The 25,599-nt window shown below is 41.8% G+C and overlaps 1 protein-coding gene across 7 annotated transcripts in view; it reads left to right on the top strand.

Moving 5' to 3' along the window:
• The window catches only part of NRXN3 (neurexin 3), a 2,203,380-nt gene that overhangs the window by 1,404,977 nt on the left and 772,804 nt on the right, over positions 1–25,599 (top strand). For 2 of the 7 annotated variants that reach the window (XM_006884639.1, XM_006884640.1), the window contains exon 1: positions 20,160–20,409. The exons of 4 other annotated variants lie outside the window; for them this stretch is intronic. In XM_006884639.1, the coding sequence (XP_006884701.1) occupies positions 20,160–20,409 (250 nt within the window). Of the gene's footprint in view, positions 1–20,030; positions 20,410–25,599 lie in introns of those variants that run through there. One more of the 7 variants, XM_006884641.1, reaches the window with a different exon arrangement.

Raw genomic sequence — 25,599 nt, 5'->3', positions numbered from 1 at the left:
TGCACCCCTATGATTATGCCTCCCACCCATCTTTACCCCTGGGCTTCGCCCCTGCTCCCCTTGGATCCTCATACACTTTGTACTAGTTATCTATTTCTACCATAATGGTCTTATACAGTATTTGTCCTTACAGAACTGTTAGTTCACTTAGTATAACACTTTCCAGTCTCTCCCAAGTTTGGTAGTGATTTAGTATTTTGTAATCTAAATGTACTATAATTTCTCAATCCATTCAATTGTGGTTGGACATTTGGGCTGTTTTCATGTTCTTGCAATGGTGAGTAATGCCGCTATGAACATTGGTGTACAAGTCTCTGTGCCTCGGTTATTTTCTTGGGGTATATTCCCAGCAGTGGAAATCTGGGTCATATGGAATTTCTATGTTCAGCTTTCTGAGGAAACACCAAACTTTCTTCCAGAGTGGTTGTACCATTTTACAATCCCACCAACAGTGGGTTTGAGTATAAGAGTTCCTATCTCCACATCTTCTCCAGCATTTATTACTTGCTGTCCTGTTAAACTTTGCCAATGCTGCTGGGGTGTGATGGTATCTCATTGTGGTTTTGATTTGTATCTCTCTTATTGCCAGTGATTTGGAGCATTTCTTCAAATGTCAGTTGGCCATCCGAATATCTCCCTCTGAAAATTCTTTCCATGTCTTTTGTTTTTTGGTATTTTTTGTAACTGTGTTATCAGTCGGGTTTTGTTTGTTTGTTTGTTTGTTTGTTTTGGGGTGTGTGTGTGTGTGTGTGTAGGCCCTGTAGGATTCTGTAAATTTTTTATATATGAGACTTTTGTCTGAAATAGTATTTCCAAATGTTTGTCCCCAGTCAGTAGGTTTTCTTTTCACTCTGTTGAAAAAAGTTTTTGATGCCCACAGGGATTTAATCTTTAGAAGGTCCCATTCATCAATTTTATCCTCTCTACGTTGTGTATTTCTGGCTATATTTTGCAGTCTCTTTATACCATAGACTAGGCCATCTAAGCTTGATCCTAGTTTGTCTCTGATGCAATTTATGGTTTTGGACTTCGCTTACAGATCTGTAATCCACCTTGAGTTGATTTTTGTGTATGGTGTGAGATATGGATCCTGTTTCAGCTTTCTGCAGGTAGCAGTCCAGCTTTGCCAACACCATTTGTTGAAACAGTCTTCATTTCCCCATTTGATAGGTTAGATTTCCTTGTTGAATATCAGTATCATAGATACCTGAGTCCATTTCTGGAGTTTCAATTCTATTCCACTGGTCTATGTCCCTGTCATTGTACTAGTGCCATGCTGGTTTGTTTATTATCACTGTGTAGTAGGTTTTGAGGAAATTCATGTTTTGATTTCCCGACCACTGGTGCCAAGAGTGTTGATTGTGGAGCCAAGCAAGCTGTAACTGTTAACAATCTCAATCTCTTCTCCATCTCTCATTTCCCTCTAGATTACTCTTTATTTATCTGTGGTTTGTATATCTCTGTCATTATTTAAATCAAATTTACTTCAGTAATTTCTTTCAATTTATGATCTTTTATGTTCAAAGTGGGGGTTTTTTGGTGTCATATCTATTAATTCTCATTCATGTTAGATTGCCTTCTTATGGAATTAGTTTTGTTTTACATTTATTTTACTGATGCTGTTGTTGCTTTATTCTAGTGGAGTATTAAAAATTATATCCTAGAGAATATTATTTTTCACTAGAAAAATACTCACATAGAGAAAGGATGGGTAATCTCCTCTTGTGCAATTTACTGCCTCTGAAAACACACTGGATCAAGAATGGGTCAATTCCAACGTGATAGTATAAAACAACAACAGTATCATATTAAAAGTATATTTCATAGTATTCCTTTCTATCTAATTGCAAACAAATGAAATTATTTCTCTGTGTCTCAGCTTCTTTTGCACGTTAGGTATCTCCTGTATGTTTAATTCCTTTCTCCCAGGCTATTTTTATTTATTTCTAACGATGGGTAGTTTTGTTGTGTCGACCAGACAGTACAAAATGGTTTTACTGTTTGTTCCAGGCAAATCATCATACACTTTCCATAGCAATGAGATCTTTACCAATGGAAAAAAAATTATTTATTTATTTATTTGTTTGTTTGTTTGTTTGTTTATTTTAGATCACAGGAACAGCAGCTGTGGAGATGTTCCTAGAAGGGGGGGGAAATTGTTTGCAACTTATATTAGAAATGAAAAGTTGTTAATATGTCTAGAGACAACTTTTTCTACATACAGTAATGAAAAATTTAGTGTTAATACATCACAATTACAGGCTATGCTTTAGCTAGCTGGCCAATGATGAAGGAAGATAGAAAAAGAACTGATTCCTTTGAGCTGTGGTGCTGGAGGAAAGTCCTGAACATATTATGGACCTCCAGGAGAACAAATGTGTCTGTCTAGGAGAGGGTGAAACCAAGTTTCACTTTGGACACAAGAATTTTGAAGCTCTATCTCACATACTTTGGGCACATAGCCAGGAGGGACCAGTCCTTGGAGAAGGACATCATGCTTGGAAAGGTGGTGGGACAACACAGGAGAGGAAGATCCTGGATGAGATGTATTGATATGATAACTGGGGCAATGGGATTAGGTGTGTCCAAGTCAATAAGACTGGCTTGGGGTAGGACAGGCTTCAGAGCTGTTATACATTGTGTCGCTATGATCACAGGTGACTTGACAGCACATTAACAACAACAGAAATATTGCTTAATCTTGTTATCAGTTTTATAAATTCTGTGCTTTCTCACTCCCCTCATTGCATGAAGTTGAAATGAATGACGATATTATAAATTTTAAAGTAGGAATTGGATTTGAGCACCTAAACAAGGCCAATACTTTTGAAAATACAAAAGGTGAAGGAAATGAAAAAAGAAAAAAGAAAGAACAACCCAAGACAATGGAAAATGTAATAAATATAGTAGACTGGACCAAGGACTGTGAAAGGAACAAACAAATCTGTCTTGGAAAAGAGCAGCCACAATTCTCCTTAAAATTTCAAATGGTAAATACTTGTCTCACATATTTTGAACATGTGATCAGGAGAGGTCATCCTCTAGAAACCAAGTCGGGCTTATTAAGTAGGACTGAAGAAAAGCAAAAGGAGAGACAGGTCTTCAATGAGATGGGTTAACATCGTGACCTCTGCGACAGTGGACTGAGTCAAGGCAGAGACTGTGAGGATGGCACCTGACTGCAAGTGTTTCATTCTGTTATACATAGGACAGCTTTGAAGTGACCAAATTCCAATGCACCAATAACAACAATACCAGTATTTAAAAAGCAGTGTTAAACTTTAAAGCATTTGGAAATTAATCCCTCTATTCTCTCATTCGATATTGGACCGTAGCTTCAGGGGGCCTAGTTGGTATCTTCTGTTTGTACACTATTTATAATGGAAACTTTACCACTTTAAAATCTGTCTCTTCTGATTTTACAATCCAAAGGTGGGAAAAGGTTTTATAATGAAATGTTCACATGCTTAACATTTTTTGTTTTATTTAGTATGCAGAAGATAGGTCTTCTATAATAATAAAATATATCTAAATTATATTGTTGTTGTTATGTGCCATTGTCATTTGCAACTCATAGTGGCCCCGTACTATAGCCCTGAAATCTGCTCTACCCTGTGCCAACTTTCCTGTCTTTGACACACCTGCCCTCATTACCCCAGTCACTGGATCAATCCATCTCATCGATGGTCTTCCTCTCTTTCTTTTCTTCTGAGAGCATGCTGTAAGGTTTGAGTTCACCGCTGCCTTCCCAGGCATCCTTTATCTCTTTACTGTCTTCTTTCTTGTTTATTTTCTTTTGTGTGGCCTAACTTTTACTAGCTATGCCTCTGTCTTATTACCTTAATAAACCTTTTTCACTTGTTTTGCTAAATTGCCACTAAAAGAAAATCCCCCAAACAAATATCTATATTGAATGTCTCCTATGGTCCTGGTACTATGCTAAGTTTAAGATTGGAAATTTTGGTGTTGATAGTTTTTATTGCTAATCAAGAATTCCTCATTTATACTGATGAGGAAGTGTTAACACATTCAGAGTCTAGGCAACTCGCTCAAGGTCATACTGTTGGTAAATAGTCGAGCAGAGAATTGACCTTAGGTTGACTGACCCTAGAGCCCAAGCTGTTGACTATTTTATCAATCATGTAATGGAATCAGCCATAAAACTAATATAGCATGAGAATGTGACAAGCATTGATAGAACAAAGCTTTAGAAACATAGGAGAGAATAACTATTCGGCCCAGCTATTGTGCCAGTCTGGAAATGATAAACCTTGAAGGTATGGTCACCATCAATGCCAGAATAATGTTATCTTAGTGCTATTTCACCTATTTTAAAGAACATTTTGTTTCCCCTACCTATGACAAGGGAACTCTGGTGGCCTAGTTGTAGGAAACTGTACTGAATTCCCAAGCGCATGCTCCACAGGAGAAGGATGGGCAGTTTCCTCCCACATGATTAATTACCTCTGAAAACTGGATGGCGGGTCAGCTATGGGTCGATTTCACCTCCATGGCACATTACAACAACAACAAACCTATAACATATCAGTGTACTCTAGCCTTACCAATCAGTATTGATAAATGCAAAACTCGCAATATCACTAAGGAATGCTCTTGATACCTACCCTGAAGATATTTCTGACACTGATTGCATAACACTTGTACCTCCAATGAGGAATACATTTATCTCATTCCTCTCCAACATTTCTTTGTTAAGTGGATTTAAGACTATACAGTATCATGGGGAAAGTGGCCATTTGTTTTCAATCTTTATCCCTCTGTCTCAGATGATGTAAGATGTATTCTTCATGGCACACTGATATAGAAACTTGAGAGAGATGGACGTTTGAAGTATGATGTATCTAGAATGAAAAACTTAAAAGAATTTAACCCAATGGATATTTCAGTATCTAGAAAGTTACTTGATGAAAGAAATTTAGCATAGAAAAACAGGCTTTACCATGACTTAACTGTTTTGATAAGTATACTATTTATTTGACAGCTCTGAATATGTGACTTCCAACATATGAGTTTCCTTTGCTTATCTGTGTTTTATTTGCTATCCACTCCTTTTCATTCCTTATCCAATGCGATACATGTATTTTGAGTTAAATTCTTATAATGGAGTTCCTCAGGCTATTAGCAATCTAATGACAAGTGAAAACTGGGCTTGCAATTTGCCTCCTTTAGAATTTAGAAATTCTTGGTGATTGGCATGTCCCACATTAATAATCGTCTCATCTTTCTCTCTTTATTCGTAACAGTTGTTGTTATGTGCTATTAAATTGACTATGACTCATAGCGTGTCAGTCTGACCATACTCTGATTATAGCTCTGAACCCTGCTCTATCCTGAGCCAGTCTCACTGTCTGTGACACACCTACCCTGATTGCCCCAGTCATTGTGTCAATCCGTCTCATCCAGGGTCTCCCCTCCTGCACTGTCCATTGACACTTTCAAACATGATATCCTTCTCCACAGACTAGTGCCTTCTGACTACATGCTCAAAGTATGTGCTATGGAGTCTCAAAATCCTTGCCTCCAAGAAAGAGCTTGGTTTTACCCCCAAGGACAGACCTGTGAGTTTGTTTGGCATTCTGTTCAAAACTTTTTCCCAGCATCACAGCTCAAAGGCATCAACTCTTATTATGTCATTGTTGGTCACTGTCCAGCTCTCTGATGCATTTCAAAGGCCATGGCCTGAATCACACTCACCCTAGTCTCAAGATTGACATCCTTGCTCTTCAGCACTCTGGAGAGACCCGAGACAGCAGATTTCCCTAATGCAATTTGTCTTTTTATTTCCCGATTGCTGCTGCCAAGAGTGCTAATTGTAGAACCAAGCAAGATGAAATTGTTAACAATCTAAATCTCTTCACCAGCTATGATGATGCTGACAATTGGCCCAGTGGTGAGAATCTTCCTTTTCTTGATGTTGAGCCTCAATCCACATAAAAGGCTGCAATCCTTCATTCACAGGCCCTCCTCAGTTTTAGCAAGATTGTGTCATCTCCATAATGCAGGTTGCTGAGTCTTCCTCCAATTATGATACCATGTTCCTCTTCATAAAGGCCAGTTAAATCATCTGTTCTTCATATAGATTGAAATGGTATGGAGACAGAAAAATCCATGATGAACTCCTTTTCTGATTTATTCACAATAATAGCAAATGATAATTTACAATATTCTGTTCAAATGTATCTTCTCATTTAATCCTCCAAACAGTTCTAGAAATTAGGCATGATTTATGATTATGCTATTAAGAAGAAGACTCACAGTTTCATGAAATACCTTAGTGGTTGCGTGACCTTTGGTCTCCTTCACAGTCACTCAACCATTAAGTTATGATCCAGGACTTGAACTTTGATCCTTTGACAACTCAGTTCGCATCATTCCTGACAGCCCTTTCTTCCCTCTCAGTAGATTAATGTCCTCTAACTGAATACATTGTTTATATTATTCTATTTTATTTGGGAAATGGATGTGTCCTGTCACCATACCTTTTCAACCTGTATGCAGAACAGATTATCCAGGAGTCTTGGCTCTGTGAGAATAAACATGGAGTCAGGATTGGTGGAAGATCTATCAACAATCTATGTTATGCAGATGACACAACCCTGCTTGCTGAAAGTGAGGGAGACCTGAAGCGCTTGCTGCAGAGGGTCAAGAACTGCAGCCTCCGATATGGATTGAGGCTCAATAGCAATAAGACAAAGATTCTCACCACTGGACCAATTGGCAGCATCAGGATGGATGGCGAAGAGACTGAGATTGTCTACAGCTTTAGTTTGTTTGGCTCCACAGTCAAGACTCTTGGCACCAGCAGCCAGGAAATTAAAAGACGTATTGCAATGGGAAAGTCTGCTGTTAGGGACCTCTCCAAAGTACTGAAGAGCAATGGTATATCTCTGGAGACTAAGGTGTGTCTGATACAGGCCGTGGTAGGGACCTCTCCAAAGTACTGAAGAGCAATGGTATATCTCTGGAGACTAAGGTGTGTCTGATACAGGCCGTGGTCTTTGCAATCACTTGTTAAACATCAGAGTTGGACAATGACTAGGGAGGATAGAAGGAGAATTGATACCTTTGAGCTGTGGTGCTGGAGAAGGGTATTGTGTATACCATGGACTGCTAAGAAAACATTCATTCTGTAGAGGGTTGAACCGGGCTGCTCCATGAAGGCAAGGATTCTGAGGCTACATCTGACATACTTTGGACATGTTGGAAGGAGGAACCAGTCCTTGGAGTGGGATATCATGCTTGGGAGGGTGGAGGGCAGGCACAGGAGGGGAAGGCCCTCTATGAGGTGGATTGATTCAGTAACTGGGGTAATCAGGATGGGTGTATTGGAAACAGTGCGATTGGTACAGGACAGAGCAGAGTTTAGGGATGTTGTACATAGGGTCGCTATAAGTCACAAGCTCCTCATGGCACACAACAAAAACAATTTGAGAAAGTGTACATATGTAAAACTGCCAAAACAACAATTATTATGTCTTGGAGAAAGTACAGCCACCATGTTCTTTGGAAGCAAAGATGGTGAAGCTTCGTCTTTCATGCTTCAGACATTTAGCTAGGCAGGCTATTCATTGGAGAAGAACACTGTACTTGGAAAGATGAGAGGTCAGTGAAGGAGAGGAAGATCCCCAATGAGATGGATTGACACTGTGACTTCAGCAATGGACTTGAGCATTTCAGAGATGATGAAGATGTCACAGGATAGGGCAGGGTTGGCTGTTCATAGGGTTGCTGTAAGTCTTATTTGATGGCACCTAACAACAACAGCAACATACATGGATGCAAGAGTCCTGGTAGCTGAGCTCATAAAAGGTTGGACTTCTAGTCAAAAGGTTTAAAATTAAAATTTATAAGCCACTTTCTGGAAGAAAGATGAGCAGCTTCCTCTTGTAAATATTTATAAGCCCTGGATACCCAGTAGAGGGTCACTCTGTTTTGGGCTTGAATCCACAGGAGTGAGTTTTCATTATTTGTGAATGAAAGTTTTAGCTTATTTGATTTGATTTGGTTGCTATTTTCTCACCTCTAAATTATGGACTTTAAAACTATTATTACATATTTATACCATCATTCACTTTTATACGTTCATTCATGAACATAGTTTCATTTGTATACATTTGTGTTCTATAATAATTACTCTGCATTGTGTTTTATATCATTATTTACTCTTGATATAGTAGTGTTCTCTCCTGTCTCCTCAGGCCCCTTACCTTTTCCTTAGCCCCTCATCCTCCCACTGAGCTCTGCTGCCCTCGCGATTTCCTCTTCCTTCTTCTAAACATCTTTTCCCCTTCCCCATTTTGCTAAGTTCAATAGTTATTTTGTCTTTATCTCAGTTCTTACCATACTGATTCACCACTGTAGCGTTGCCTAATCACTTCATTTCTAGTCTCTCCCTCCCCTAATCCCTCAGTTACCCTCCTGTTTTCACAGTCATAGTTGTACGCAATGTTTGTCCTTGTGTGACTGAATTATTTCACTCAACATAATGCTCTTTAGACTCTTCCATGTTGTGTCATACTTTATGAATGCTTCATTTAGTTCTGCATTGAATTCCATTGTGTGACTATGTCATAGTTTTTCTATCCATTCGTTTGTTAATGGCCATTTGGGTTGTTCCATTTCCTTGCGATTGTGAATAATAACACAGCTATGAACATGGGTGGACAATATCTCTTTACACAACACCTTGCCCTCAACTCACTGCCATTGCATTAATTCCAACTCATAGTCCAGGCTTCTGAGACGATAATTTGTATTGGGAGAAAACGGATCCTTTTTCTCCATTGAAGCAGATGGAGATTCTAATTCCCCCAGGACACATGACATCTGCTTTAGAACCAGCACAGCTTAATACATATTATACCACCAGCACTCCCTATTTTGCCTATAGTAAGCATAAAGGTAATGTCCATGGAGTAATGGGATGATGCCACAAAGTAAAAACTGAGGCATGATATCTGAATATTTGATGGAATTTCCTTCAGAGATACAGTCACAATAACTTAGTATTTGTTGGATAATAATGAAATATTAGGGGAGCTCTGGTGGCCTAGTGGCAAGGAACTGCAACTACAATCCCAGAGGCACATGGTTCGAATCCTCCAGATGCTCTGCATCTCCTCCTGTACCAGTCAGATATGATTTGACGGTACACGCACACAAAAATAAAAAAAAAATTAAAAAAAAATATTAAATAATTCCAATGAATATTGCTAAAAGATTTAGGAGGCATGTCTCTTAGAAAGTGCTAAAATCATTAGAATTTATTTTTTATTCAAGAGAATAACATGAGAACTGTAGAAATGGTAAAAAGAAGTAGCCAGAGAGCCCATTCATACCCCAAAGTAGACAAGGATCTGGAGAGTTCCACACAGCTTGAAACAGCGCAGGGACTCAGTCACCCAGTGATGGGGTCTGGGACAATCATGAGCTTTATTATTTTGAATTTGACTGGGAAGATCTTTGTAAGATGAAAATTGCAAATATTAGTCCGTCTTTCCATCAAATGAGTCAGCATAGAAGAACTTGTAATCCATGTGAGATATGGGGGGGGGGGGAATTTCATTGCATAGGCACTCCTCTGTTGTTGTTGTTGTTAAGTGCCATCCAATTGACTACAACTCATAGAGACCCTTTGAGCTTTATCCTATCTGGAGCCATCTTCACTGTCTCAGATAGACTCCAGTCAATTGTTGGTCACCATATTAGTCCAGCTCATTGAAGATCTTTCTCTCTTTTCCTGACCGTCTAGTATGACATTTCTCAGTATGATATTTTTTCCAAAGACTGATCCCTCCTCTGCTATATATTCAAAGTATATGAGACGCTATATAGTCCAAGTATATGAGACATAACTTCACCACCCTTGACTCTAAGGAGCCCTCTGGTTCCACCTTCTCCAAAATGTATTTCTTTGTTCTTTTGGCAATCCATGGGATACTCAGTACTCTTCTCCAACAACACAATTCAAAAGTATTATTTTGCTGTTGTTGTTATCCTTCTTCATTGATCAACTTTCAGATGAACAGGAAGCACCTGAAAATAGCATGGCTTGCATCAGGTGGACCTCAGTCTTTAAACTGGCATCATTGTTCTTTAGCATTTTTGAGAGTTCTTTGATGGCACAGAAAGAGGAACCTCTACAAGAATAACCTTCAAGATGTCGTGTGGAGGAAAATGTGATAATTAAGAATAACTATAGTAACTATTCACATTTACCAATCCTTTATACTAGGCACTAATAAGTGCCCTTTAGGTGTATAAACTTTTAAAATTCTCACAACAAATCTATTAGTGTGATTCTTACCATTTTGTATAAAAAGCAGCTGAGATGCAAAGAGATTAAAGACGTTGGCTTCATTTTCACAGGATCTAAGAGACAGATGGAGGATTAGAACACAGGCAGTCAAGCACCACAGCCTGAGCTTTAGACTTAATGTGCCCTCCAAACATTTTAGTGGCCTAGTGGTAAGGAGCTGCGCTTTCGGTTCAAAAGCATGCAGTTCAAACTCACCAGCTTCTCTGCAGAAGAAAGTTGGGCACTCTCTTGTGTGATTGCCTCTGAAAACCCACCGGAGGGTCAGCTATAAGTCGGTTCTGACTGATGGTGCCAAACAACAGCAAACTTTCTATCCGGAAATTATTCTATAAATATGCAAGTGTGATTATTTCTTCTATTATTCTAATAAATCATTGTCTTTAAGGCCTCAAAAATGGATAAAGAGTTTCATCATGGTGTATTATATGGTAAGATTAGATTTCTAATACCTAATGTAAACTGTTGGTGTAGAGCCAAGCAATCAACACTTTTGGTATCAGCAGTTAGGAATTCAAAAGAAGAATTGCATTGGGAAAGTCTGCTGTCTGGGACCTTTCCAGAGTACCGAAGAGCAACTCTGTCAATCTGGAGACAAAGGTGCACCTGATTCAGGCTACAGTCTTCACAATTACTTATTAAGTATCAGAAAGCTGGATATTGATTAGGGATGATGGAAGAAGAATTTATGTCTTTGAGCTGTGGTGCTAGAGAAGTGTTGAATATACCATGATCTGCTAGGAGAACAAACAGATTCATCCTGGAGAGGGTGAAGCCAGGCTGTTCCTTCAAGCCAAGTGTTCTGAGGCTTCATATGACATACTCTGGGCACGTTGCAAGGAGGGACCAGACCTTGGAGAGTGACATCATGCTTGGAAGGGTGGAGGGACAGCGCAAGAGAAGAAGACCCTCGATGAGATGGATTGACTGACTCAGTGACTGGGGTAATGAGGGTAGGTGTGTCAGAGACAATAAGGTTGACACATGATAGAGCAGGTTTCAGGGTTATTGTACATAGGGGTACTATGAGTTGCCAGTAATTTGATGGTACCTAACAACAGCAACAACAATGTAAACTGGCCTAATGGCAAGAAGCTGTGCTGCAATCCCAAAGGTACGTGTTTCAAGTTTACCAGCTGCTCCCTCCATGGGGAGACGTTGAGCAATCTTCTCCCTTATGATTAACTGCCTCTGAAAACCAGAGTCAGCTATGGGTATGACTTCATGGTACACAACAGTGTAAGCTTCACTTACATTACTTTGGGCAAGTTGCCAGGATGGGCCAGTCCTTGGAAAAAAGGTTCATAATGGGAAAGGTGGAGAGTCAGAAAAAGAGGGGAAAACCCTCAACAAGACAAACTGTCAAGTATATCAGAGATGGTGAGAATGATAAGAGAGGGGGCAAGTTTCAAATCTATTGTTCTCAGGATTGCTATGACACCAGATATCAACAACAATGGAAGCTTTGTGAAGATTAAAAACAATGGTTTCAATCAAATGGGTGAAAATCCCTCCCCAAAGAGATAACTGCATCTTGTGTTTCAATGAAAGTCGTGTTTTCTTCTAACTAGAACACTTTTTATTGGACACTTGTATTGAAAACAGTTCTGACTAAGGTATTTGCAAGAACACCTGAAAGGTCTTTTTTCTTTATTGTTGTTAGTTACCGTTAAGTCAAGAACAAAACATTGCCAGGTCCTATATTATCTTCATGGTAGCTGCTGTTTGAGTCCACTGTTGTTCTTATCCTTGAAGAGATACATGGGAGTTCTAATGAAGTAGCTATCACAGTCCCATTGATCAAAAAACTCAAAAGATTTGGGAAATTTGCAGGAGTGCTTTTTCTTTACACTCAAGCTCCTGATATCCCTAGTTCAGCCACAAGGAAGACAAGAGAATAACTCTGAGTGTTCATATGATAGATAAGCTAAAGAATAGGAACACTATAATTTATAAACCATAAAACTATACAAAGATGCTATTGTCTCTTCTTAAAAATTGCACAAATATAGGGTGTTTATAAGAATAAAACTTCTCTTTTATGCCCCCAAATGGAAAATATAATCAAAATCTGCTTTCTTGCAGGATGGCTTTCTTAAATAAATGAACAGAAGGATGAATTATGGGGCTATAAATAAATCTACTGACATATAATAAAGCAAAGTTTGACTGTTTTATAGTGTCATTGGAACCTTTAGATGTATTTATAACCATGTTAACAGTCATCTGTATTTTTTCAAGACTTTTATTTCATTTCACATTATGTGAGTTTAGGGTTTGAGTGTGTTTTCCTCTAAACTGGCATTTGGAAACCTGTATGGAGAGAATGTAAAGATCTCTATTCTTAATATTCAGAAAAAGAGGACCCTTATCTGAGCGTATATGTATTAAAATCATAGAAATGGCTAGGCTCACTTGTCTAAGGGAGACTGGTGGAACCCCTAAGACTAAAAGGGTACTAATTTCAGGGGTCCCAACTTAACTCACTCCTGCAGCTCAATTTCCAGCCAGTCAATGTTGTAGATGTGTGCTGTTGATTTGGAAGTGACTCAGAGCTGCCCTGCTAGCAGGTTTTTCAGAGCCAGCAAGTCACACAGAAGATAGCCTATCTTTCTCCTGCAGAATTGATGGTAGATTTGAACTACATGTCTTTGGGTTGGCAGCACAATGCCTTACCACTAAGCCACCAAAGCGCATTTACGTATGCTTATAAGGGGAACAGTGACTCACTCCTTAGCAGAAACTGTCATACAAGAACAAAAGAAAAGGGGCAAGCTATTTGTTTTTCTTTCTTTCTATTTTTTTTAAGGGATAAAGCTCAACAGGCAAGAAGAAATAAGATAGAAGGATTAATGGAAATGAGAATCATAAGGAGTGGCTGGGGAAAGTGTCAATTCAAACATTATCATTGATTCTGTAAAACAAAATTTGTAGGAATGATTAAATGGAAAACTAATTTGCAACTTTCACTCCAAGCACAGTTGAATAACCTCTGGAAGGGAATAAGAACATAGGGTACTAGTCTTGCACAGAAACGGGCTGCCGTGGCACCTTCTGGCCATCCTGGGTCTGTTCATTTCTATTAGAGGTGACGACAATGAACAGCTTGACAGGTATCTCCTGCTGGCAGCAGACCGGCAAGTGAGAAGAGGCATGAGTAGAGACAAAATGTATCAGGAGAGATTGACAAGGTAACTTTGCATTAGATTGCTGACATCTGACATGATAAAGTACAATCCACAAAGCTTTTTTTAGAAGCCTAAAGATTCCCCAGACTACCTTAGAGCTTGGGCACAGACCAAAACTTTACAAACGGAGAAATAGCCGTGAGCTCTCATACGTTATAGTAACACTGCCTTCTGAGGTGAGAGAGGCAAAAAGGCAAGAGAGAGAAGTCTTCTGTGCCAAAATCTGAGACCTGGAGTGATAGAGAAACCCAGCCACGGACCAAGTGCACCCAGTTATAGGGATTCTGGGGGGAAAACCCAACAAAAATTAAATTTGATTCAGAAACTTAAGGTTCCAAAGAGTATTGTTAGGATTCTGTGGGGGTTTATCTAGTGGAGCTAAGCATGGTTGTTCCTGTGAAATTATTTATATTTTTCAACTTGAAATCTATGGTGAGCAAAACGTTTCTAAATCTATTTCTCTTCTATCTTAAAAGTGGACTCTCATCTTCATTCTGGAGTGACACGTTAGAGTCCCCAGAGTTTTCCCTCAAAGGACTCATTCACTAGTCAAGATGAGTCGGGAGCCAAATGGGGAGAGCTTTTGGTGGAGGGACAGAGGTAACAGAAGGCTTGTTGGTCTGTGGTAGGATTCTCACCTTTCAATCTGATGTCCCAGGTTCAGTTCCTGGTTAATGCAGCTCAGAAATGCACAGCCCTCCTTCTTCCGTCCGTGTTGCCATCATGCGGGACAGGTTTCTACAGATCTTCCAGAGTAAAACAGAGTAGGAGGAATGACCTGGCAATCAAATTCCAAAATTGCCCAATGAAAATCTATGCATCCTGTCAGCTAGATGGTAGTGTGTATAAGTCAGGAGTTGGTGTGATGATTGTATTACAAAACAATCGTAGCAGGGGATAGCAAACTCTTCTATTCTAGCTATGAGCAGTGTTGTTGTTGTTGTTAAGTGACGTGGAGTTGAGAACAATTCACAGCCACCATATGAACAAAAGACCTGGATGCTGTTCTGTAACTATTGCCATTTCTCTATGTTCATAGAGTTTCCAGACGCATGTCATTTATGTATCAAAAGACCTCTCAACTCTAGGAAAAAGAAAACATATTTACTTTGTTATCCTAAGCAACAGTGTGTCTCTGGAGACTAAGGTGCATCTGATACAGGCCATGATCTTTGCAATCACTTGTTATGCATCAGAGAGTTGGACAAAGACTAAGGAGGATAGAAGGAGAATTGATGCTTTTGAGCTGTGGTGCTGGAGAAGAGTATTGAATGTACTGTAGACTGCTAAGAAAACAAACAGATTCATCCTAGAGAGGGTTAAACCAGGCTACTCCTTGGAGGCAAGGATTCTGGGGCTTCGTCTGACATACTTTGGACATGTTGTAAGGAGGGACAAGTCCTTGGAGAGGAACATCATTCTTGGGAGGGTGGAGGGACAGCGCAGGAGGGGAAGACCTTCTATGAGGTGGATTGATTCAATGACTTGGGTAATTGGGATAGGTGTGTCAGAGGCAGTGCAATTGGTACAGGATAGAGCAGAGTTTAGGGCTGTTGTACATAGGGTCACTATGAGTCGCAAGCGACTCGACGGCACCTAACAACAACAACAACAATAGAACGTCTAGCAGAATTGAGGTAAATGGGAATTAGAAAAACTTCTAAGTAGTAATGCATTGACTTGAGGAAGGGCATGAAACAAATGAAAAACAACAACAACAACAAACAAATGCAAAAACAACCCAAACAACCTTAACCATGTGTTGAAGTGAAGGACAGCCATTTTATTAGGATGACGATTAACTTTTCTGGAGTGGGAGAAGGAAAATACACCAATGTTACATTTGTTCACTGATAAGTGTTCTCAGTATTCAACTATGTCTTTAGAACTGATCTTAGGCAGAATCCACAACTATTTGACATTTTGTAAAAAGTCAGTACATAAATTATAAGTATGACAAGTAGAATGAGTAGTTTCCGCTGTGACAACCCACTAGGAACATTTTTCGATTTTGTACGATAAAATGGATTTCTTTTTATTTTATTGACTAGCAGAGAATTGATTGGGAGGTCCATCTAAGCTTTCCATGCTTCCTTTGGATGAAGTCAAAACAGAATCTCCCAAGTATTCATTTATAGTTTTGAAAAGAATACACTTGTTCATTGGAAAAGTGGTCAACACATCAACTCTGGAAATGCGTGAGCCCAGGGATTTGTGTCCCAAAAGACAGATAACTATGTCAATGACACACATAATAAAAGATCACATTCATATGAGGATGGCAATTGATGTGTTGATAACGTCAGTATTTATTACTGAGTATTTACTACAGATTTTCCAATCACATACAAAATACAGAGAGAACACAAAGGCTTAGCTTCAGGGAGCTTATCATCTTATTTAAAGAGTTTGATTATAAGCAAAAACACAAAGTAATACCATAAAGTGGAAAGTGCTATTAAGAAAATAAAATGATAATGAAATAGAACACTTTTGAAGTGGTATTAGTAGGTAACCTTACAAAGGAAGATTAAAAGACCTCTGAAGAGGTGATATTTGAACTCAGAACTAACTAATTACTGAAATAGCAAGTCTTACGAAAATCATCTAGATTAGAGAGACTACCAATTATAAAGGTGTTGGAGCTGGAAAGGATTGTGTATGTTCAAGGGGCACAAAGAAAGGTCCAGGTTGCTGGAGGGTAGATAAGAAGGTAACTGGCAGGAGGCCAAATGAGTGATTCATCATGACTAATTAATCATGAACCATGTCACAGAGGACCCACTGGGCCATGACACGGAGTTAGGATAAATCTCAAATACAGTAAGAATACCTATATGGAGGACTAAATCAGGGAGTATCTGGATTGAATATAGATTACAATATATACCATTAAGGTATTTTAGATAACAAGATAGTTTTCATTCTTTTTTTCTCCTAGGATCCTAACTATGTAGTTATGCTTCTTTGAGCTTTAGTTTATATACATGGAAAAGAGCATTGCCTCTGTTTATCAGGTGCTGTGCCTGATGATTTACATGCATCGTCTCACTCAAAATTTCCACTAGCTTCAAGAGGGAAACATAGTCTATGTTATAAAGAGCAAGAAACTGGGGTCTGAACTGAATGTTCATAACACATCCCTCCTCCTTGCTGCAGTTGGTGCTTCCAGATGCATGACTATAGTCTAGCATAAGACGCACATGGTTGAGAGCCAGGGCAGTGAGGGTGACTCTCTGTGTATCATGGACACAGATTTTGAGCCCCAATATACATTACTGTCATAAGTCCAACAACAGATTTGAACTGTGCCCCATAGGATTTTCAGTGACCAATTGGAAATACATAGACAGGCCTTTCTTTCAAGCTGCCCTTAGATGGCCTCAAACAATTAAGCTTTAGGTTAGCGGCTGAGTGTCTTAACCATTGCACTACATAGGCACTCAAAGATAAATTATTGTTATGTGCCCTTGAGTTGATTCGAACTCCTGGCAACTCCACAGGACAGAGTAGAACTACCAGATAGGGTCTTCCCGAGACGCCTGGTGCTCATGAATTCTAGATGGGTAACTTTGAAGCACAGATCCAGAACGGACACCCATGCGCAGGGGCTTCTCAAGGATTAAAAGACCTTTAAAACCAAACCTATTGCACAGTGGATTCTGACTCAGAATCCTATAGGGAGAACAGGATTATCCCTTATCATTCCAAAGACTGCAAATGTTTTCAGGAGACTACCACCCTTTCTTCTTCCCCAGAGCTTCCTGGGAAGGAAGGTTTGAGTCTTTGACCTTTAAGTTAGCAATCAGGCACTTAATCACTGTACTGGCAGAGCTCCTCTCCAGGATGAACGAATAGGTGGATTGTTCTTACTACCTTTTCTCTATTATTCATCAGTTTAGAAGTTTGGAATATTCACCTAGAGCGTTAAGTACGATATACACAAACCTGCTCTTCCAGAGTTGTCCTGGAAACAGGTACCTCATATCTGTCTCCACAGAGTGCCTGGGGCGTCCCAACCAGCAAGTTCTGATTAGTCGCTCAACATGTAACCCGCTTTGCCACCAGTGCGCCTTATAGGTGCTATGAACTCCTTAAAAGAAAGACATCTACAAACAAGCGTAGTCATTTGATATAACCAGCAAAAAAGATGTACATTCAAGTTTTATCAGCCCTCTCCCCCCACAAAAAAACCAAAGTGAATGAGCTTTTTTATGCAGTGAGTGGAAGGAGAAAGGCTAAGCTGGTGAGGTACTCCCTTGCCCAGGAAAAAGGCCCCATTCCAGGAGCGTTAGAGAACTCTCAGTGGCTTAGTGGTAAGGAGATGCACTGCAAACCCCAGGGCACACAGTTCAAATTCACCCAGCTGCTCCCCAGGAGAAAGCTGTGCAATCGCCTCCTGTGTGACTAAACTGCCTCTGAAAACCCACTGGAGAGTCTGCGATAGGTTGGTTCCCACTCGATGACACACAACAACAAGGAGGGTTAGGGAGCTCAGCTGGCCTCAGTGGGTAAGGAGTTGTGCTGCCAAGCCAAAGACATACAGTTCAAATCCACCAGCTGCTTCTAGGGAGAAAAATGAGCAACCCCTTCTCCTGCCATTTACAGCCTCTGAGAAACCTTTGGAGGGTCAGCTATGATTGTTTTGAAATGAGTGCGAGCCTGTTGGCTTTTCACCTCCTGCTCATTACCGGAGGGAGAGAATGACACCAGTTCCTTGGCTCAGGCCGGCCGCTCTCTCCTGGAGTCACAGATGGTCAGGATGGGCACGCCAAGCTTCTTCCTGCCTCTCCTGCTGTCTCCTGCAGGTTCAGCTTGGGCTTAAAAGCCCTGTTCCCTTTTCTGTTTAGAGCTTTGGAGGCCCAGGGCTTCACGTACCTATAGCAGGCCAGCTCCACCTCTTTGGTCATGGCCCTTGCTTCTTCTCAAGTTCTCTGGCCAGCACAGACAATATGGGAACTGACCTTGAAGTCCTGGGTTATCAAGAAGCTCTTTCCACCAGGGGCTGGAAGCCTCCCTCCTCTCATAGAGCAGCCGCCACTGAGCCACTCCCCCTCCGGAGGCCCTGGGCGGCCCCTCTGCCTTCACTTTGCAGAGTCAGGGCGCGGGTTCCCACGATGCGCCCCTCGGCGGGCCGGCATCTTAACCCTCCACAGATACTCCACGCTGGTAACCCACCTAGCAGCCGGCCACCTGCCCGGCAGGAGCCTGCGCGCAGCACCAGGGCTCACCTCCCGCTGCCTCGAGGGGTTTATTTTTCTTTCTATCTGGAACAACTTCAGCCTTAGCCGCTGCCTGTGTTTCTCTTGCCAAATCTCAAGAAATGCTTTAATCGCCAGTTTGGCTTAATTTAATGGTTTCATGAGCCTGTGGGGAAGAGGAAAGAGGATCTTTTTTGTAAAGGTGAATTGTCTGTCCGTCTCAAACACGCGAGCACACACGCACGCACACACACACGCACACGCACACACACACAGAGAGACACGCACGCACGCCACCCCGGCAGGCGGGCGGGAGAGGAGCGCAGGGCGGGCGCGCGGTGTGCGCGGGAGGCCGGCGCGGGTGTAGACGAGCGTGCACTTGAATGGGGTGGGCCGGGATTCCGCGCGGCTGGGGCCCCTCCCTCCTCCCGCGCCAGCCAGTCCCTCGGCAGAGCGCTCGGGCTGCACTGATTTGCTCTCGGGAGTGCGCTATTTGCATATGCCTTGCCCATTTGTGAATTTGGCTCCCCAACTCCTCTTTCACTTCACCTGTGCCTGGCAGTTGCGCGCACTTGGCCAGCCCAGCTCGCCTCCTCTGCCGCCGGCAGGGCAGCTCCTCTCTGGCTCCCCCCTGCGCCCTCCTACCCGGTGCCACGCTGCTTTGGGTGGCTGCTCCGCGCGCTGAGTTCCTCCTCCTCCTCTCCTCCTTCCCTCCGGTCCTTCTGGTTCGCCTCCTCCGGCGGCTGCTGCCGCAGCTGCTTTCCATCCAGTTGGGAAACCCGGGAAGCAGGAGCTGGTCCAGGACGCGCAGGGTTAACGGCCTCTGCGCCCCTCCGCTGAGACTCCGAGGAACACGCCAAGAACTCTCCCACCTGCAAGCCCCGTTTTGCCTGGCAGTTCTTCTGCATTGCATCGCTTGAGAGTGGAAAAGGGAAAGAAAAAAAAAAATGTTCAAACTCCTTGGATGTTGGGATAAACTAACCTGAGCCCGCCTGGGTCTCCGGCTGCCTTCGCGTCCTTCTTTGTACCCTTCCTCCTTGTGGCCTCCCAAGGGGGCAGTTAAGTCTCCAGAAGCTGGGTGCTCAGAGATCAGGAAGAAGCCAAGCCTTTGCTCCTTGACATGTGTGGCTTTCCGGGGCGTCCGGGGAGGTTCGCTGGACCTACGTGGACCTTGGCATCCTAGATTTCCTCTCCAGAAAGGGGCGCTTGTGCTTTCATCTTTTTTTTTTTCCTTAGTAGTATCCTTTTTTTAAAAAAACCAAACAAATCCCTAAAACAAAAAGCCTGACCCATCTTTCATCTATCAAGTGCTCCTTCCTCTCCCTCTTTCCAAATTTCGAGCAAGTCTTCCTGCTATAATGGGCCTGTGGGCATCATGAACTTCATTATTGTTCACTGGCTGGATTTCAAACTGCCCGTCGGTAGTGGTTGACCATGCACCTGAGAATTCACGCGAGACGGAGCCCTCCTCGCCGGCCGGCATGGACGCTTGGGATCTGGTCCCTCTTCTGGGGATGTATCGTCAGCTCTGTGTGGAGTTCCTCTAATGTAGCTTCCTCTTCCTCCTCCTCCTCTTCCTCGCCAGGGTCTCAGTCTCATCAGGAGCATCATTTCCATGGCAGCAAGCATCACTCAGTGCCTATTTCTATCTATCGCTCTCCTGTTCCCCTCCGAGGAGGGCACGGTGGGTCTCTTTGCTCTTTATCGTTCTAATGGGTCATACCAATTTCTTAACCTGCTGGCTTTTCAGGTAGCTGGATGGGAATTTTTTTAAAAAGGAATTTGCCATGAAAAGCATCGCATGTGCATGAGGGAAGAAAATGTCCACTTTTCCCTTACACACTAGGGTTTCTGCGCCCAGATCTCCAATTTTTTTTCTAAAGGGCCCCCTCCATTCATAACCGCACAAACACTATACTTTGTAACCCTTCCACTCGCCTCCCCTCAACCCATGGTAAGCAACTTATCAGGCAAGTCCCTGGTACTGCGCTTTGGGGATTCTTTCATTCACCTTGCTTTCACCCTCTCTGATCTTTTTTGAGAACCAGAGTAGGGGAAATTGCAGCCAGCAGAAATCTTTAGGTTTTCAGCCTGAAGTTGCTTGAACTCATGTAAAGTGGTCTGTGCTGGAAAGGTGGGGGTTTGGGGAGAGTAACTTGAGTATGAGACACAGAAAACAGAATTAATTGCCAGTGACCATTATTGTCCAAATTATGTTTGCCCACGTATCCAGTGGAAAGCTCCGCTGTTGGTACCTCTAATACTGCTAACTATCAGAGTGGAAGCAATATGTGGAATGATGATAGATCCACTTATAATTGACCCAACTGAGAATTACTCCCTACTACTGCCAACTTCAATTCCACCATTTATGCAAATGCTATTTCAATTCTGGGTAGTATACATGGGCTGGTTCATGCAATACAGGTATGTGTTTTGTTCCAATTTCCTTGCATAGCTATCTCAGGGAGAAATATATAGCTTTCAGAAAACATGCGTTCAGTTCTGAGAGCAGGCTGCTTTTTTGCAGGGGGCAATTGTCTGCAGCAAAAGTAGGCAGCCTGCTGTAGTAAACCGATCTAAGAAGGAGCCTCTTTATTTGTTTACTATGCACTCCACTTTGAGGGCCAGCGCAGTAGGAATCACAGAGCCCAACAGCTGAAACAGCCCTCCAGGGAGTGCAAGGCACACCAGGGGTCCCATGCCCCAGCTTGTTTGTTGAAGACCTATAATGTGAGGACCCCATTCAGAACGCCGATTTTTCTCACCCTTGCTCCTCCCAGCCCTGAGATTCTGCTCTGTGTTGTCTGTAGCCTTAAGTAGAATCATGTTGAGAAAATGCCAGCACGCACTCGGCTCTTTCTGGCTCTCCCTTTAAATTTTATTTGATGGAGTTGTCTAGCAGCTCAGAGCTTGTAAGGTTGGTGGAGGGGGCTGATGGGAAGGAAGGAATGCTTGATCTTGATCTGGCTGCAGGTCCCTCTGTGACTCCAGCTGCGCTTGGTGTTGGCTTTCACAAAAAATAAATAAATAAGGTAGGAAGAGTCACAAACACCAAAAAAGGCAATTTCATTAAAAGGCAAATTCTCACCTCTGCAGGGAATGGGATGGAGAGCTCGAGGGGTAGAGTGACAAGGAATAGGAGAGAAAAAGGGGAGTGGGAGAAGGGGGATGCCAGACATGCTATTACAAATAGCCATAATTAAACCCAGAAATGCTTAATGATAATTAGCTGAATTTTGCTAATTAGTGTAAAAGATCAGCAGGGAAATGAAGAATATGCTTTAGTTAGTGGCAGCTGGGTCTTGATGTTTTTGTTCAGGATGTAAATAGTTAAAAGCAGTCTCTGATAAACGGATAGACTTTGTAAAGCAGTACTTGGCTGAGCTTCCTAAGGCTCTCTTTTTTTCTGCCTCTGTCCCTGACAGGGGGAATAGGTTCCCTAGCACTCCTTTCTAGGAGGATTCGAGTTGCTCAGTACCTTATCATTCTTCTTGACTGATACTCATCCTGCTTTCTCATTAATCTGCAGCTGATAAGATTCTGTGTGAGGGGAAAGGAGAATAAAGTTAAGTAAATGACTGGAGACTCCAGAAAGATGCCAACCCACCAGAGCTTTAGAAGGCAGTGAACTCAGGGGTCTGGCCTGACTAAGATAAAGCACATGAATACAACTTTTGAAGATGCTTTTTTGAGTTCTGAAGTCCCACCTTATTGATTTTGGCCCTTGAGAGGGAAAGCATTTATATTAAGACTCTTGCATATTTAATTAGTACTGTGGAGCTTAAGATCAGCAAACATGGCAGTCATCAGGATCTCACTCAACCTCTGGCTTCAGTATGCATGCAAGTGGTCACCTTTTGTATCTTTAATAGAAAGGACCAGGAGACCCCACAGGACTTTGCTAATACACCTTTCAGTGTTACTTGGAGTACACTTTAGTCTAAGACAAACATCTAGCTAACAACCTCTGGTTGTCCGCTTGTTTTCTTGAATCAATAGGGTGGAGGTGGTGGAAGGAAAGCACCAGGAGACTGATGGTTGTTGCTGATGGTTCTATGCCAAGCAGAGTCTGGAGTTAAAGGCAACATTCTGCATTTTCTGCAAAGTAAATGCCTTTCATTCTGATATAAAACCAAAAAGAGAGTTGTGAGCCCAAGAGCTTCCCTTGGACTTGCCTTCCCCAACTCCATGCTCTTGTTCCCCTAACCCTCACCAAGAGGCTGACTGCAGAACTGATCCTATTAATCAGCTGTCACTCCCTCCCTACCCTATCATTTCATAAAGTGGGATTCACACTCCAGCAGATGGAGGAAACAGAAATGCTCCAAACAGCTGGCATTTTACCCAGGCTTGGCTCCAATCTTTAGAAAATTGATTATGTCATAGGTCTACCTAGAGTTTTATCCCAGGGCAGTACAGAAGAGGCTGAGAGTTCTTTTAGTAATTGGGGAAACTGAGAACATTCCTATGAGGGGCTCCTCAAGTAGCTTCACGTTAAAATTGTGTTTTCTGTTAAACTGGTCCTTTTCTTAAAGGGAATCTCATAAATATTTTCTTCTGACTAATGCCTTCTCTCAGACAGTCCATGTTCCTCCCATCACCTTTAATGCTTTCTTATAGTGAGCAGCCTTTCAGGTAATACTTACTGAACACTTATTATGTGCCAAGTTATGTGGGACCCACTAAGAATATGGAACTAAGTAAATCTTTGTGGGTTTTTTAGCCAGGAATAACTTCAGAAATATTTTGCTTAGTGATGAGTTTTACTGTACCCCCAAAGGCACGTGGTTCGACTCCACCAGCTGTTCACTGGGAGAAGGATGGGCAGTCTCCTTCTGTGCGATTAACTTCCTCTAAAAACCCACCAAAGGGGCAGCTATGAGTCAGTTCTGACTCAGTGGTACACAACACAACAACATGAAAGATATTTGCTTCTGTATTTTCAAAAGTGTATATATAGAAGTTTGGTTATCTAGACAACTCACACAAATTAATATGAATACCTGGATGCCTTTTATAAAATGCAGATTTACATTCTTCCATATTGTTCAAACAACCCAGGTAGTTTTCAGCCTCTATTCTATAAAACGTGGTAGTAGTTTAACCATATGGAGCATATACATACAAAAATGTATGTGTTTACCAAGCTCCAGTTTCATGAAGATATTTTGCCCTCCCATGTTTCGGAACTCCAGCATACTGCTACCTAAAAAGGCTTCGAGTGAAAAAGATTTCTTCATGACTTCTCGGATTTAAGTATTTTATGTGTTTACCTCCATAAAAGTAGGAGACTTTCCTGGTTCTTTAAGGCATTTGAAGGGACTGGCTGAGAAGGAAGCTTTGTGGATAGCTTCATTACAAGGGAACACACCATAAGATAAGTGGAGAAAGAGCTGTTGCTTGGAATTAAGGGAGTGTGAGTGCTGCGAAGTGGTAATGACATTTGTCCTATTCAAATCATCCTAGCGGAGGTGGGTGCTGTCCCGCTAGAGGTGCCCTTAGAGTAAAAAGTTATGGTATATGCTCATTGGCCCAAAGCCTTTGCTCTGAAGTTTCTCCTCAGTAGGGTTTGTTTCCTCTGATCATACCAGCCAGTTGTGTTTTAGCCTCCTTTTCTCTCACTTCCTTCTCAGGATTGGGTTCTCTGAATAATTCATGTACTGGTTGACAGATGAAATGATAAGATTTATATGTCTTTGGCTTTGGTGATGAATTAATTAAAGTGCCCCCCTCCCCTTTCTCCTCTAGCTGCATTCTCTACCCTTTCTCAAACATGCAGTTAAAGTGGATTGGAAAGACTACCTTGTTCTTGAAAGGTCACCAAGTGAGAGTTGTAGTAGCCCAGTGTCAATGTGTTTAGGAATTTTAGCATGAGGAGTGAAGATGTCGATTTCCCAGGGAGAGGAGATGAGATCATATCCTTGTGGGGAGGCAGGTTGCTTCCCCAAACAGATCACTGTGCTTTATAGACAGAACTTGGTTCCTTTAGCTTCATAATTGGAATCTGGAAGGTCTTTTGCATTTTAGCAAGCGAATATATCCGATGTCAAAAAGCTTGCTTCCCCAGGTGCCCAGTGCTTCCCTGGGTCCTTGGTTTGGAAGAGGCAGACCTTGAACTCCTTTATACCTCTTCCACCTCCACCCAGTGCCTGGGAAGATGTACCTGCTGAACTATAATACTTTTCTCGGGGTGGGGGGGGGGGACCACAGAAACCCAAACCTTCGACAGTGGGAGCAATTTACAAAATTGACATGATGGTTTCTCAAGAGGAAACGTTCTGTTTACATAGATGGAAAACCCACAACAAATAGGTTTAGTTACAACTTATGCTTTCCTGCCTTCCTTTCAGTTTATCTTCTGTGACCGATTTCCAAACCTTCAGGTGTGTGGAGGCTAATTCTGTCTGACAGTAGCCACGTGCTTTGCAGGCTGATTCTAATGTCCAAACTCTAAGCTTCTCTCCCAATAGAAGTTTATTCCAGGCCACTCTCTTCCTTCTCCTTCATGAACTACAGTCTCTTCATGTCTTCTTTGCTGAGACATCCATCACTAATTCATTTCACATCTCTTCCTTAGTGAAGAGAAACACATTAAGTGAGTGTTGATGACAACCATTTGGGGTGGCTGAGAAATCCCTGAAACAAGTGTTTGATTTCATTATTTAGTTTACTCTTGGGTTTTTGTTTTGAGCAGACAGGCTCATCTTAAAATGTAAATGTGAGCTACCCTGAATACTTCATCAGGTAGACATGTAGTCTGGAGGACGTAAAATGAAGAAAACGTACTGAAAGGTATAAAGCTGTTCTTTTTAAGTGTCCTATTAAACTTTTCAGGGAGAAATATACATATACATACAGATGTATATGTATA

Source organism: Elephantulus edwardii, unplaced genomic scaffold, assembly GCF_000299155.1.
Source record: "Elephantulus edwardii isolate Elephantulus edwardi_28Jun2011 unplaced genomic scaffold, EleEdw1.0 scaffold00037, whole genome shotgun sequence".
Lineage (NCBI taxonomy): Eukaryota > Metazoa > Chordata > Mammalia > Macroscelidea > Macroscelididae > Elephantulus > Elephantulus edwardii.
The sequence above is the reverse complement of the archived record's forward strand: the minus strand, read 5'-3'. Positions and strand labels throughout refer to the sequence as shown.